General features: G+C 38.8%; 1 protein-coding gene and 2 pseudogenes across 1 annotated transcript; all 3 read left to right on the top strand.

The window, feature by feature from the left end:
• LOC122649632 (rust resistance kinase Lr10-like) lies at positions 1 to 1,241 on the top strand. Its single transcript, XM_043842864.1, has 2 exons — positions 1 to 40; positions 154 to 1,241. The coding sequence occupies exons 1-2, from the start codon at positions 1 to 3 to the stop codon at positions 1,239 to 1,241; spliced, it is 1,128 nt and encodes a 375-aa protein (XP_043698799.1).
• Positions 1,242 to 3,586: 2,345 nt separating this feature from the next.
• On the top strand, positions 3,587 to 7,913 carry LOC122649625 (annotated as a pseudogene).
• Positions 7,914 to 12,762: 4,849 nt separating this feature from the next.
• Positions 12,763 to 14,135, top strand: LOC122649619 (annotated as a pseudogene).

Genomic DNA, 14,135 nt, shown 5'->3' with positions numbered 1-14,135 from the left:
ATGTCTAATTTTCCTGCACCTCTAGGATGGGTGCTCGGAGGTAAGCTATCTGATCAAGTAATTAAACAAATTATAGTTCCAAATTAATTTTGATGTTTTCAGCTCTTCATAATCTAATTCTCCTATATATATATATAATTCCAACTTCTGCAGCTTTGATTACTCTAGCTATAGGACGTCTCATCGTCCGTTATTGCTTCAGCAAGAAAGATGATAACGGATCAGCACATGCCGGACAAGTAGAAGCAGTCACTGTAGAGAGATTTCTCAATAATATGGCAGAGGAAAAACCCACCAGATTTTCACCTTCACAGTTATCTGATTTTACTAAAAATTATTCCACAGTATTGGGTTCCGGTGGATTCGGTGTAGTCTACAGAGGACAACTTCCAAATGGAGTTCCACTAGCCATTAAAGTCCTTAATGGGAATTTAGGCAAGCGAGCTGAGGAGCAGTTCATGGCAGAAATAAGCACAATTGGAAGAACATACCATGTGAATTTGGTCAGACTCTATGGATTTTGCTTCGATCACACGAAGCAAGCACTTGTGTATGAGTACATGGAGAATGGGTCCCTTGACAGTTTCTTGTTTGGGGAGGAGAACAGAAGGTCATCAATGGAGTGGGAGAAGCTACAAAAGATTGCAATTGGGACAGCAAAAGGAATTGCCTACTTGCATGAGGAGTGTCAACACAGAATAATTCACTATGATATAAAGCCAGGTAATGTTCTTCTTGATTCAAAACTATGTCCTAAAGTTGCAGATTTTGGATTGGCTAAGCTCTGTAATAGGGATAGTACTCATGTAAGCATGACAGGTTATAGAGGGACACCAGGGTATGCTGCACCTGAGCTCTGGTTGCCATTCCCAGTGACTCATAAATGTGATGTTTATAGTTTTGGTATGCTTTTGGGTAGGAGAAGAAACTTCAATGATGAGTCTCAGGAATGGCTTCCAAGATGGACTTGGGAAAAGTATGAGAAAGGGGAGCTAATGGAACTGATGGAACTATTTGGGATTGAAGAAGAAGAAGATAAAAGAAAAGCAGAGAGAATTTGTTTGGTAGCATTGTGGTGTGTTCAGCACTCACCTGTGGACAGACCTCTTATGAGCACTGTTGTTAAGATGTTAGAGGGAGGGGTAGAAATTGTTCCAAACCCATTTCAGTATCTGGTTTCTATTCGTGTGGATCCAGCCATTTCATCACAATGGAGACTCGAATTATACATCATCAAGTGAGCCAACAGAGAAAACTTCAAGTGCATCAGATCATACCCCATTAATTAAGAGGACGTTGGAGACAGAGGAGCTGGCTGAGTAGTTCAATAGGACAATTGAACTGTTGTACTTAAAATGTTTACTTCCTTGTTTAGGAGTTCTCTCTTTTTCCCCTTATTCTTTTGTGTATGTTACTTGTCATGTGGTTCAGCAAATCATCCATTACACCAACTGAAGATCTCAATCTATAAATATATTAAAAGTGTGTTCTTTTATTACTCAGCAAAAAAAAAAGCGTGTGTGTGTGTGTGTGTGAGAGAGAGAGAGAGAGAGAGAGAGAGGGAAGGAGAGGTGAGGGAGGGATCCGGCGACTTGCCCAACAGCTCAGCCGTTGGATGCCTCACTGTGCACTCCCTAAGCCCAACAAGAGAGAGATAGCCCAAGGTTCCTACCACCTCGTGAGAAAGAGTGCCAAAGGTTCCTGCCACTGTGTGAGGTCGGGGGGAGGGTCATAATGCAAGCATCCTTACCCCCACTTTGTGGAAAGGCTGTTTCTTGACTTGAACCATCATAGGTTCAAGTGAGTCCAAGTTTTTATTGGCTTGGTATTTTTGCCTGAGTCATACAAAAGTCGCTGAATCCTTTTTTTTTTGAAAAATTTTGTCGTATGTTATTCATAGATCATAAATTAAGTTTGGTCTACAACTAAACAGAACCCTAGATTTTTTTTATAATTATAATATGGACAAGAGATCATTATTTGGTCATGTAGCGCCTACACCAACACAGGAGCCACGCGCAAGAGGATATACTTGAATGAGATTTTTTATGTCGTTGGGGACTGAATGGTAAATTCACGTGGTCTTGTGACTGGGTACAAAAACCACACGACTAGTTTGCATTCTTTTTCCTTTAAGATATTTGTATATTATAATTACATGTTTATCACCTCTATAGGTGTATTTAGAAATTAACACTATCTTTTAATCGTCCTCTGTTTTATTCGCAAAAGTTCTTTAAGATAAAGATATAAAAGGGTTATCAAAAATATTTTGAATGTGAAATATCATTGTGATGCATATTGTTTTAGTATAAATGTAAAAGAACACTATTAACCCTATTGGAAAAGAATTTGTGGATCAAATTTATAAAGGCAAAAAAGTAAGATTACAATTTATATCCATATATATATATATATATATATATATAAAGATATATACCTCAATTGCTGATATTTTTATGGGAGAGGGTTCTCTTAGTAAACGACATAGGAGAGTGCACTAATGAGGAGCGACAAAACGGTATCATATATTAGACGAAAGTGAAGTCATTTCATGTTAAGAAGATAGAAATAGATACAAAAGTGTTAGCAAACCACACATCAATCCCAAAAGATTAATTGACTTTTAGGACTGTGGAATGACGAATGTACATCATAATTCACAATAATTACATCAACAATTCATGGCATTCAAATTCCACTTATTTAAATAAATAAATTCAACCAAGCAACATTACAATCATTACTCAAATAGTATATTTTAATCAGCTTATAATATATTAACTAATATAGTCCAATCAAGACTAAAATACCAAATCAAACAACTTAAGCAACCAAATATATAATAATTACACTACTACAACATCACAATAAATATTAATATAATATTTCAAACAAGCTGGCGGTTTTTTACTTGTTTGTTTTTTATTCAAAAACTGATTGTGAATTGAACTCTAATCCCATTCCCAGGATATAAAAAAATTTCTGCGCTCTATAAATAAATATAAATGAAAATTTTCTTGATAATCCGTAGAGAGAGAGTCTTTGTTTTGAATAAAAAAGTGACGGAATTAAAACGAGAGACGAAGGAAAGTTGGGTTACCTCTCCGCCAATGAGAGGAAACCACATATTGGGGTAGTAGATGGAACATTTTCACAGAATAGACTCCATTTGAACAGCTGTAAATTATTCACGTATGCTCACGAACGTAAACATTCCCTACACTCTTTCCTGGTTCGTCACCCTAAAACCCTGCTATCAACTGTTTGAGTTTTAAGTTGGAAGCTTTTGACCAAGAGATATTTATTAGGGGGAAGTATGAATCGTGTTATCTTACTATCACTTGATTGGTGCATGCAGTTAGTTTTTCGAAAGCTTGGTAGCCTGTCAACCCGTTCCCATCAATATATATTTGCTTCTTCTCTTTCTCAACACCCTCTCTGCAAATTCTCAAATTTTTTTTTTTATTCAAAAATGGCCTCTCTGCAGATATATGTCTCATGATATTAATAGAGAACCTTCTCTAGAGTCTAGATCCTCTCCAGCGCGCCAATGCATCCAACGCTCATCAGAGAGCTAGGTAGGATGGCGGCCGCACCTTCTAATTTAGGTATTAATAGATTTGGATTTCCCAATCCTGCGAACCCAGCATTTAATTCATTTATCACAGCTCTACAATGGATGGGCGGAGGTAAGCTATCTGATCAAGTAAACTTATAATTAATAGTTTCCATTTTTTATGTTTACAGTTCTTCATAATCTAATTCTCCTATATAATTCCAACTTCTGCAGTTACGATTACTATAGCTACAGTGGCTATCATCCTCAAATGCTTGCAAAAGTATAAGAGACGAAAAGCAAAGTCAAATGGAGGACCAGCACATGCTACAGACAGGATGTACCCATTGCATGAGGCTTCCGCCACTGCGGGGTTTGGGGAGGAAAATAATGTAGTCATTGTAGAGAGATTTCTCAATAATATGGCAAAGGAAAAAACCACCAGATTTTCACCTCTAGAGTTGGGTAATTTTACTAAAGATTCTCCACAATATTGGGTTCGGGTGGATTCGGTGTAGTTTACAGAGGAGAACTCCAAAATGGAGTTCCAGTGGCCATTAAAGTCCTAAAGGAGAATTTAGGCAAGCGAGCTGAAGAGCAGTTCATGGTAGAAATAAGCACAATTGGGAGAACATATCAAGTGAATTTGGTCAGACTCTATCGATTTTGCTTCAATCCCACGATGCAAGCACTTGTGTATGAGTACATGCAGAATGGATCCCTTGACAGTTTCTTATTTGGAGGGAAGAACAGGAAAGTGGAGTGGGAGAAGCTACATGAGATTGCAATTGGGACAGCAAAAGGGATTGCTTACTTGCATGAGGATTGTCAACAGAGTAACAGACTGAGAGAATCGTTTCATGAGTTGTATTAGTATGCCATATCATTACAAGAGATTACATGTGTATTTATACATGGGTGGTTGAGAGATTCTCAACCCTTAGCTTGCTGTATAAAATCTGCTATACATGGTTATAGAATAATGGAGAATTGTGAGAAGATTGTGACTGAAGATTGAGTGGATTGACTTGCCGCATCTGTGCGCACATTATCAAAGGAAAGGCTTCATAAGGAAGATACACCAAGATATGTGGCTTGTGCTATATTCGGCTTATACACCCCCTCAAGCTAATGATTCGATGGGTTGGATCTTTAGCTTGTCGCTGAGAAACTTGAACCCGGCCAAGGTCAAACCTTTGGTGAATATGTCTGCACCTTGGTCGGTCGTTGAAATGAACTGAACCGAGATTTCTCGACGAGCGACCTTTTCTCGGACAAAGTGATAGTCAATTTCAATGTGTTATGTCCGGGCATGGAACACCGGATTGGCTGATAGGTATGTGGCCCCAATGTTATCACACCAGAGAACTGGAGGGGTAGGTAACATAATGCCAAGCTCTTTAAACAATGACACAAGCTATGTTAATTCGGCTGTAGCGTCGGCGACAGATTTGTATTCGGCCTCCGTAGAAGACCGTGCTATGGTACGCTGCTTGCGAGATGACCATGATAATAAATTGTTTCCAAGAAAAATTGCAAAACCCCCAGTTGACCGTCTATCAATGCTGTCACCAGCCCAGCCCAATCAGTATTAGAATAGGCTTGAATATGCAAGGGGGATTTCTTGTCAAGGAGGAGCCCATGTGATTTGGTGCTTTTGAGATACCGTAGTATACGCTTCACAAGGGACCAATGCTCCTCTGTTGGAGCATGCATATGTTGACAGGCCCGATTAACCGCATAAGCAACATCTGGTCTCGTAAGTGTTACATATTGTAGGGCACCCATAGTGGAGCGATACAATGTAGCATCAGTAAGTTTGCACAAGACTGGAACTGATGTAAGAACAGGCTTGCAATCTGTCATGCCAGTTTTGTCTATCAAATCTGAAATATGTCGCTGTTGAGAGAGAATGAGCCCTTTGCTATGTGGTATAGCCTCAATACCCAAAAAATAGTGCAACGGTCCAAGGTCTTTGATAGAAAATGCCCTGGAGAGCTGGTCAAGTACGACTGATATATGAGTAGACTTGCTGCTTGTGACCAATATGTCATCAACATATACCAAGACATAGGTCGTAACCCCATTTGACAGATAAATAAAAAGGGAAGGATCCGTCTGGGACGCCGTAAAGCCAGTCTCTAGTAGAAACTGGGACAATCGGTGGAACCAGGCACGTGGTGCCTGCTTTGATACCTAACAGACTGAGAGAATCGTTTCATGAGTTGTATTAGTATGCCATATCATCACAAGAGATTACATGTGTATTTATACATGGGTGGTTGAGAGATTCTCAACCCTTAGCTTGCTGTATAAAATTTGCTATACATGGTTATAGAATAATGGAGAATTGTGAGAAGATTGTGACTGAAGATTGAGTGGATTGACTTGCCGCATCTGTGGGCACATTATCAAAGGAAAGGCTTCATAAGGAAGATACACCAAGATATGTGGCTTGTGCTATATTCGGTTGATATAGAGAATAATTCACTATGATATAAAGCCAGGTAATGTTCTTCTTGATTCAAAACTATGCCCTAATGTTGCTGATTTTGGATTGGCTAAGCTCTGTAATAGGGATATTACTCATGTAAGCATGACAGGTTATAGAGGGACTCTAGGGTATGCTGCACCTGAGCTATTTATGCCATTCAAGGTGACCCATAAATGTGATGTTTATAGTTTTGGTATGCTTTTATTTGAGATTGTGGGTAGGAGAAGAAACTTCAACTCTAATGTGAGTGAGTCTAAGGAATGGCTCCCAAGATGGACTTGGGAAAAGTATGAGAAAAGGGAATTAATGGAACTAGTGGAACTTTTAGGGATTGAAGAAGAAGAAGATAAAAGAAAAGCATAGAGAATTTGTTTGATAGCCTTGTGGTGTGTTCAGCCTTCACCTGAGGCAAGACCTCTAATGAGCACTGTGGTGAAGATGTTAGAGGGATGGGTTGAAATTGTTCCCCCTCCAAACCCATTTCAGTATCTGGTTTCTGTTCTTGTAGATCCAGCCATTTCATCAACTGGAAGCAATGGAGACTTGAATTTTCTATCATCAAGTGAGCCAACAGAGACACTTTCAAGCACATCTAATCATACCTCATTAATTGAGAGCACGGAACAAAAACTCGACCGAAACCTGTCGAAACCACCAAGTTAACTCGGTTTCCCAAGTTTCCAAGACGAATTGAAGGGGGATTTTATAAAATCCTTGGATTCGACCGGGTTTCGATGGTTTCAACTTGTTTTGATCATATTTCTGTGGTTTCGGCACATATACCCATCAAAACTATGGGAAACTTGGCTCGAAACTAGGATAGACTGGTATTTATGTAAGAAACCATCACTCACACTTAGTTATGTCTAATATCATTTAAGTAAATGTTCTTGTATTTGTATTTCATTTACTTAAGATATTATTCATAAATAAGCAAATACCCTGTATTTGAATCCAATACTCAAATAGTTAAAAAATCAAATTTCAAAAGGAAAAAAAAAAAAATCAACCCCCCAATTCAAGAACAAAAACTGGATTTTCGACGATAGGTGCAATTTTCAACTTTCTAATGTTAGGGTTTTTCTTAAATCTAAAAATTTCATAAATTTTAATATGGTAAAACATTACTAAAAATCAAATATGCGTTAAAATATTCATTTGTTTTGATGTCTAAAAATATTTTTTTCATTCAGAGCGATTTTGACAGCATTCACGCACACCAAATTAAGTTTGACCGGTACATAACTCCTTCAATATAAATCATATTTAGGCAATCTTGGACTTATTGGAAAACTATCAAAACAAAGTTTTCTAACAAATCCAAAATTGCTTAAATTTCATTTATATTGATGGAGTTATGTTCTGGTCAAACCTTATTTGATACCATGTCCAAGAACAATATACAGTATCAAACTTGGATCAAAACCACAAGTAATATTTTTAATGCTCTCTATATGAAACTAATGCATGGATTGAGTTTAAAATGTAAAAAATAGGCAGCACAACAAGAATTAGGGCAAAAAAATAACTTATGGGCCTCGAAACCAAGGTTCAAGTTAGCCTGGAGAAAGTCCCAAGTTTCGACCAAGATATGATCGAAACCGAGACGAACTCGTTTTCTAGCTGGTCGAAAGCCGAGTTTTAGAACCTTGATTGAGAGGAAGTTGGAGATAGGGCTGGCTAAGTAGTCCAATAGGAAACTGAACTGTTGCAATTTTGTAATTAAGACTTTAGAGTTTTCATTTACTTATTTAGGAGTTCTATCTTTTTTACCCTTACTCTTTTATGTAAGTTACTTGTCATGTGGTTCAGCAAATCATCCATTGCAGATTTACAGAAACTGAAGATATCAATCTGTAAATATATTAAAAGTAAGAGAGAGAGAGAGAGAGAGAGAGAGAGAGACGTACCTAATACCCAAGGTTCCTGTCACTGCGAGGTCGAAGGAGGGTCATAATGCACGCATCCTTACTCCCTCTTTACGGAAAGGCTGTTTCCTAACTTGAACCATCACAGGTTCGAGTCTATCCAATTTTTTATTTACTCGGTATTTTTGCCCGAGTCATACAAAAGTCATTGAATCTATTTTTTATTTCTTTAGTTAGGTCATATACTATTCATAGACCATAAGTTAAGTTTGGTTTACAACTAAACAAAATCCTAGAAATTTTTTTTATATGTATAATATGGACAAGAGATTATTGTTTAGATCATTATTAGGTCATGTAGCGACTATACCAGCGCGAGGTCCAATGGGAGCATATGTAGGAGGATCTACCTGAATGGGATTTTTTATTTCATTTGAGATTGAATGGTAAATTCACGTGGTCCTGTGACTGAGTGCAAAAACCACACGACCAGTTAGCGATCCTTTTCCTTTATAATATACAAATATTTTAAACTCACTACAATAAGTCTAAGATATTTGTATATTATAATTATATGTACGAAACCTCTAACCTCTGTAGGTGTATTTAGAACTTGGCACTTTCTTTTAATTGTCCTTTATTTTATTCCCAAAATTTATTTAAGATAGGGGTATAATAGGGTTATCAAAAATATTTTGAAAGTGAAATATCATTGTCATGCATATTTTTCGAGTATGCATGTGAAAATGACACTATTATCCCCATTGGAAAAAAAATTGTGTATCAAACTGAAAAAAGACCAAAAAAAATCTGGTTACAAGTTTTTTCAAACCTTGATAGTTGTCAATAAAAAAAATCCCATTAAGTTTAGATTTATTTCAATAATAACAAGCTACTTTTATGTTTCATAAGAATGAAAACATCTACTAAATATTCGGCAGAGATAGGTCTTGTGATTTTTTTTTATATATAAAGATGCACACCTTAATTGCTGATATTTTTATGGGAAAGGATCCTCGATCTTAGCAAACAACATAGGAGAGTGCCCTAATGAAAAACGACAAAACGGTATCATATATTAAATGGAAACAAAGTCATTTCATGTTAGGAAGATAGAGTGAGATACAAAAGTGTTAGCGAATCTTGCTGGACGGATTGGAGAGCGTATTCTATATTTTTATTTATAAAAAATGATACTATCAAGCGTGAACCCACGAAAACATGAAGTTTCCCTTTTTTAACCCCCCCCCCCCTCCAAAAAAAAAGAAAGTTTCCCTTAACTTCTAATAAAATAACTCCATATGACTACGTTTATTTCAATGTTAAAAAAAATGAAATTTATTAAAAACCAATACAAAATGCATAAGAATTAAAATGGAATAAAAAAATATTTCAATGAAATGCAGTAATAAAAATTAGAAAACAAATTTCATCATCTCATGATGTTATTTTTCTCAAAAGAAATAGTGGAAGGGTAACTTTGACCATTAATGCAATTGGCACTCAGAGAGGACTTCGCCACATCATTTAATTGGATTCTAGCTTTAATTCATTCATTTCCTAAATATGCTTTATTGTCACTCTCATGGCATAAAAATGGTAAAATTAAAATTTACAATAATTTTTGGGGGAAAAAATCTATGATGAAACAGATGGAAACTTTGAAATTTGGGGCTAGTGTCTTATGAATGTTCCCACCGCGTTGGGCTTCTCTGTAGCGCGACAAGGCCTATGTTGGGCTACGTGTTCAAGAACTACAGGCTGTTGGATGGTACACTATAATCCTTGCCGCGCTAGAGATGACCCAAATCCGTTTCCGCCACTTTTTTGAAGATCCCTGAAATGACAAAATATGGTGTAGTCCACACTCCACAGTGGATTGATCGTTTAGACCGTCCCCAACAACGTAAGAACCTGACTCCTGTGCATCCGGGCAGCCGTTGCATGTGCAGCGCCAAACTGAAGGCGACACGCTTTGACCGTCTTAACCCTGCCCAAGCGCCTTGCCCGAACAGGGGTACGGTGGTCAAAGTGCAGCACCTTGAGTCTGACGCTGCACATGCAGCCCGGCTGCTCAGATGCACAGGAAACTTTCCACAGCGTAATGTCCGGTCCTTAATTTTCTATCACTTTTCTTATGCAGCCAATTTTCTTGTTTGTTGTTGCTTGCTTGAAAAAAAATTGAATTTGGATTGACTTTTGAACTCTAATCCCATTTCGTGGTTCGTTCACCCCGTGATCTGACCAAGAAAACGTGTTAAGTAGAAGACTAGAAGAATAGGCAAGGAACTATATTAGTATAATTGTCATATAATGTTGATCTTATGTCGTCATTAGCAAACTTATTACCTCCAGTGTTCCTCTAACAAGGAGGGGCTGGAATGACCATCCTACCTCTGCCCAAATACTTTATCTGGGTGGGGTCCACCACCCTCTATTAGAGGAACTAGGGAATTGAGCCGGGCAGCAATCTAGAGGAGATAATTTTCAGGATTGAGCTCCTCTTCAGAGAGCTCATTACACCTAGGGGGCATCCAGTCATTAGGCTATGCCGCACACATCCCTAGACGTGCGCCAAAATGTGTGCGGCACAACCCAACCCTTAGATGCCCCCTGGGCACTCCCTGGGCGCTAAGCTCCCTGGAGAGGAGCCGGATCCCTCTATACGACACCACATGCAGGGCAGGTGTAACATTGTACGGGCACCCAGTGCAGTGTCAGAGTGGTTTGCCATGCGTGCCACAGGTGCCTACCTATGATCCCGCAAGGTTATGTCACGTGGAACTCTGATTTTGTTCGAAATAGAATCTTTGACCGATAATTTTCAAATGGTCGTATCTTTTGATCCAATAATCCAATTTTCGCAAACCAGGCATCGTTAGAGAACTTGTTTCAAGTACCATCTGATTGTAAGGGAAATGGGTGTTGATTCATCCAATAACATGTTCGGAAAGGTTTCTCATGCATGAGATCCATTGGATGGTTTTTTGTAGGGGTGTCAACCGGTCGGGTTCAATTGGCCTAGCCGGGCCTCATCAATTATGCCGGCTGCACCGTATTTGACCATTTAAGTATTCGGTCTGGGCTTGATCGGAGCTTGGTCGATGTCAGGCTTTAATCGGGTACTAAAATCGGACCTTAACCTGGTTGTGGCCCTATTTAACTCTTAATCGGGCCTTAACAGAAAGGGGTTCTTCTTCTTCTTCTTTGTTTCAATATGCTTTTCCTGAACTTCTGTTTATTAGTTTTTATGTACTACTTTGTTTCTTTTTTCTTTTTCTTTTTTAATTATAATTAACTCAAATCTATGAAGTGCTTAAGCTTATCAACTCAATCATCACTGACGGGGTTGGGTTCATCCAGTTCTCTGTTTTCTCTTTAAAATCTTTGATTCTACTGGACTAGTGCTTGTTTTGATTCATTTAACTAGCAGGTTCTTCCATCTAATATTCAACCGACACCAATTTGGAGCAAGAACACCCGGCCCTTTTTATATATGTCTAATTCTGATTCTTTAGAAGGAGAAGCTTAATGGAGAAAAATCTGAACATTTTTCAGAGTTAAGGAATTAATCCCATCAATTGAATTGCCCATTGGTTTGGGCTCAATGGGCTAATAAAAATTAAGGGTTTAAATAAGAAACAAGAGAGAGGGTAATCAAGTGGGTGAAATGGGGGTAGTTTGCTCAAATGGTCGGGCTAGATCGGGCTATAACCAGGCGGGCTAGGTCTAGTCTGGAATCGATTGGTTTGGTAGGATGTCGACGGGCTAGGACCCTACACCGGGATTGCCCGATTATCAAACGCTGGGCTTAAGCCCGACACGTTTAAGAATTGGGTCGGGCTTTAACTGGGTGGGCTCGATCAGACCTACCAAGCCGGCCTGGAATTGACACCTCTAGTTTTTGGTATGATTAAATAAATCCCTAGCTTGTTGACTCTAACTAAATTTTTTATTCATTTTGGCTTAACATACAGTAGCGGTGTCAATTCCAGGCCCAACCTGGCCCGACACGTTGAGCAATAGGGTGGTCCCGATATGGGGTTCTAGCCCATCGGCACCTAATCGGACCGACCGATTCAAGGCCCGACCTAGCCCGCCCGATTGCAGCCCAACCTAGCCCGGCCCTTTAACTTTAAAATTCCTCTCCTCTTCCCTCTCCCAATCTCCCATGTGGTGTTGTGTCTGATCTTGTTATATATTGTTTTCTTCTCATCATATTCTGCAAACTGAAAATTGCTTGAGTAAAAGAAGTTTTATTTCATAATTGGTATGTAAATTAGAGAAAATAATGATCAGCTCGGAGTTGTGCTTGTGTCTTAAGTTAAGATATTAGAGAATGAATTTTCAATTCACAAAATAAAAGTTGTAGCTTAGCCTGCTAGGCCCCTTATCTGATATATGAATCAACGACTTGCCCATTGAACTTGCAAGGTGAACTAACTACTCCATAGTCCACACATTGTATCATTTCCTGCTTAGGCCATTATATTCCTAAGCAGCCAAGCCCGGGTGGGATCCATGCCCTGCCTGTGTGAGGCTCCTCTGCCCGCCTGCCCATGTGGCCGGTGTGATTGCTTGGAAAAAAATTGCATTTGGAAATCTAATCACATTTCGATGTTCATTGACCCCTTGAATCTACTAACGACTTGAGTTTTAGGTCGTAATCTTCTGACCCAAAAAACGCGTTAAGTAGAAGATCAGAAGACTTCGTCAGTCTTTGCTTCTTCTCCTTCTCAATTTTATTTGGTAAAGCTTCTCCTTCTCAACACACTCTCGATCTGTAAATTCTCATATTTGAAAAAAAAAAAAAAAAAAAAAAAAGGCTTCTCTACACAAAGATGTCTTCCGATATTACTAATCCGACCGACCAAGTATCACATGGAGGGCTCATAGCTGGACAAGTGATCGGCGTAGGTAAGCTATCTGAACAAGTAAAACTTATAATTTTCAATATTTATGTTTATAACTCTTCATAATTAGATTCTTTGATAATTCCAACTTCTGCAGTTGTGATTATTGTTGGTATTGTAGTCATCTACAATTGCTTGAACAGAGCATGTAATAAAGGATCAGCACACGCCCCACAAGTGCCACAAGTAGAAGCAGTACTCACTGTGGAGAAGTTTCTAGATAATATGGCAAACGAAAAACCCACCAGATTTTCACCTTCACAGTTGTATTATTTTACTAAAAATTACTCCACAATATTGGGTTCGGGTGGATTCGGTGCAGTCTACAGAGGAGAACTCCCAAATGGAGTTCCACTGGCCGTTAAAGTTCTAAATGGGAATTTAGGCAAGCAAGCTGAGGAGCAGTTCATGGCAGAGATAAGCACAGTTGGAAGAACATATCATGTGAATTTGGTCAGACTCTATGGATTTTGCTTCGATCACATGATGCAAGCACTTGTGTATGAGTACATGGAGAATGGATCCCTTGACAGTTTCTTGTTTGGGGAGGAGAACAAGAAAGTGGAGTGGGAGAAGCTACATGAGATTGCAATTGGGACAGCAAAAGGGATTGCCTACTTGCATGAGGAGTGTCAACACAGAATAATTCACTATGATATAAAGCCAGGTAATGTTCTTCTTGATTCAAAACTATGCCCTAAAGTTGCTGATTTCGGATTGGCTAAGCTCTGTAATAGGGATAGTACTCAATTAACCATGACAGGTTATAGAGGGACACCAGGGTATGCTGCACCTGAGCTATGGATGCCATTCCCAGTGACCCGTAAATGTGATGTTTATAGTTTTGATATGCTTTTATTTGAGATTGTGGGTAGGAGAAGAAACTTAAACTCTAATGTGAGTGAGTCTAAGGAATGGCTCCCAAGATGGACTTGGGAACAGTATGAGAAAAGAGAGCTAATGAAACTGATGGAATTTTTTGGGATTGAAGAAGAAGAAGATAAAAGAAAAGCAGAGAGAATTTGTTTGGTAGCATTGTGGTGTGTTCAGCACTCACCTGTGGACAGACCTCTTATGAGCACTGTGGTTAAGATGTTAGAGGGAGGGTTGAAATTGTCCCTCCTCCAAACCCATTTCAGTATCTGGTTTCTAGTCTTGTGGATCCAGCCATTTCATCAACTGGAAGCAATGGAGACTCGAATTATCCATCATCAAGTGAGCCAACAGAGAAACCTTCAAGTACATCTGATCGTACCCCATTAATTAAGAGGACATTGGAGATAGAGCTGGCTGATGAGTAG

The sequence above is a fragment of the Telopea speciosissima genome, chromosome 2, assembly GCF_018873765.1.
Source record: "Telopea speciosissima isolate NSW1024214 ecotype Mountain lineage chromosome 2, Tspe_v1, whole genome shotgun sequence".
NCBI classification, from domain to species: Eukaryota; Viridiplantae; Streptophyta; class Magnoliopsida; order Proteales; family Proteaceae; genus Telopea; species Telopea speciosissima.
This window is presented reverse-complemented; position numbering and strand designations above follow the sequence as displayed.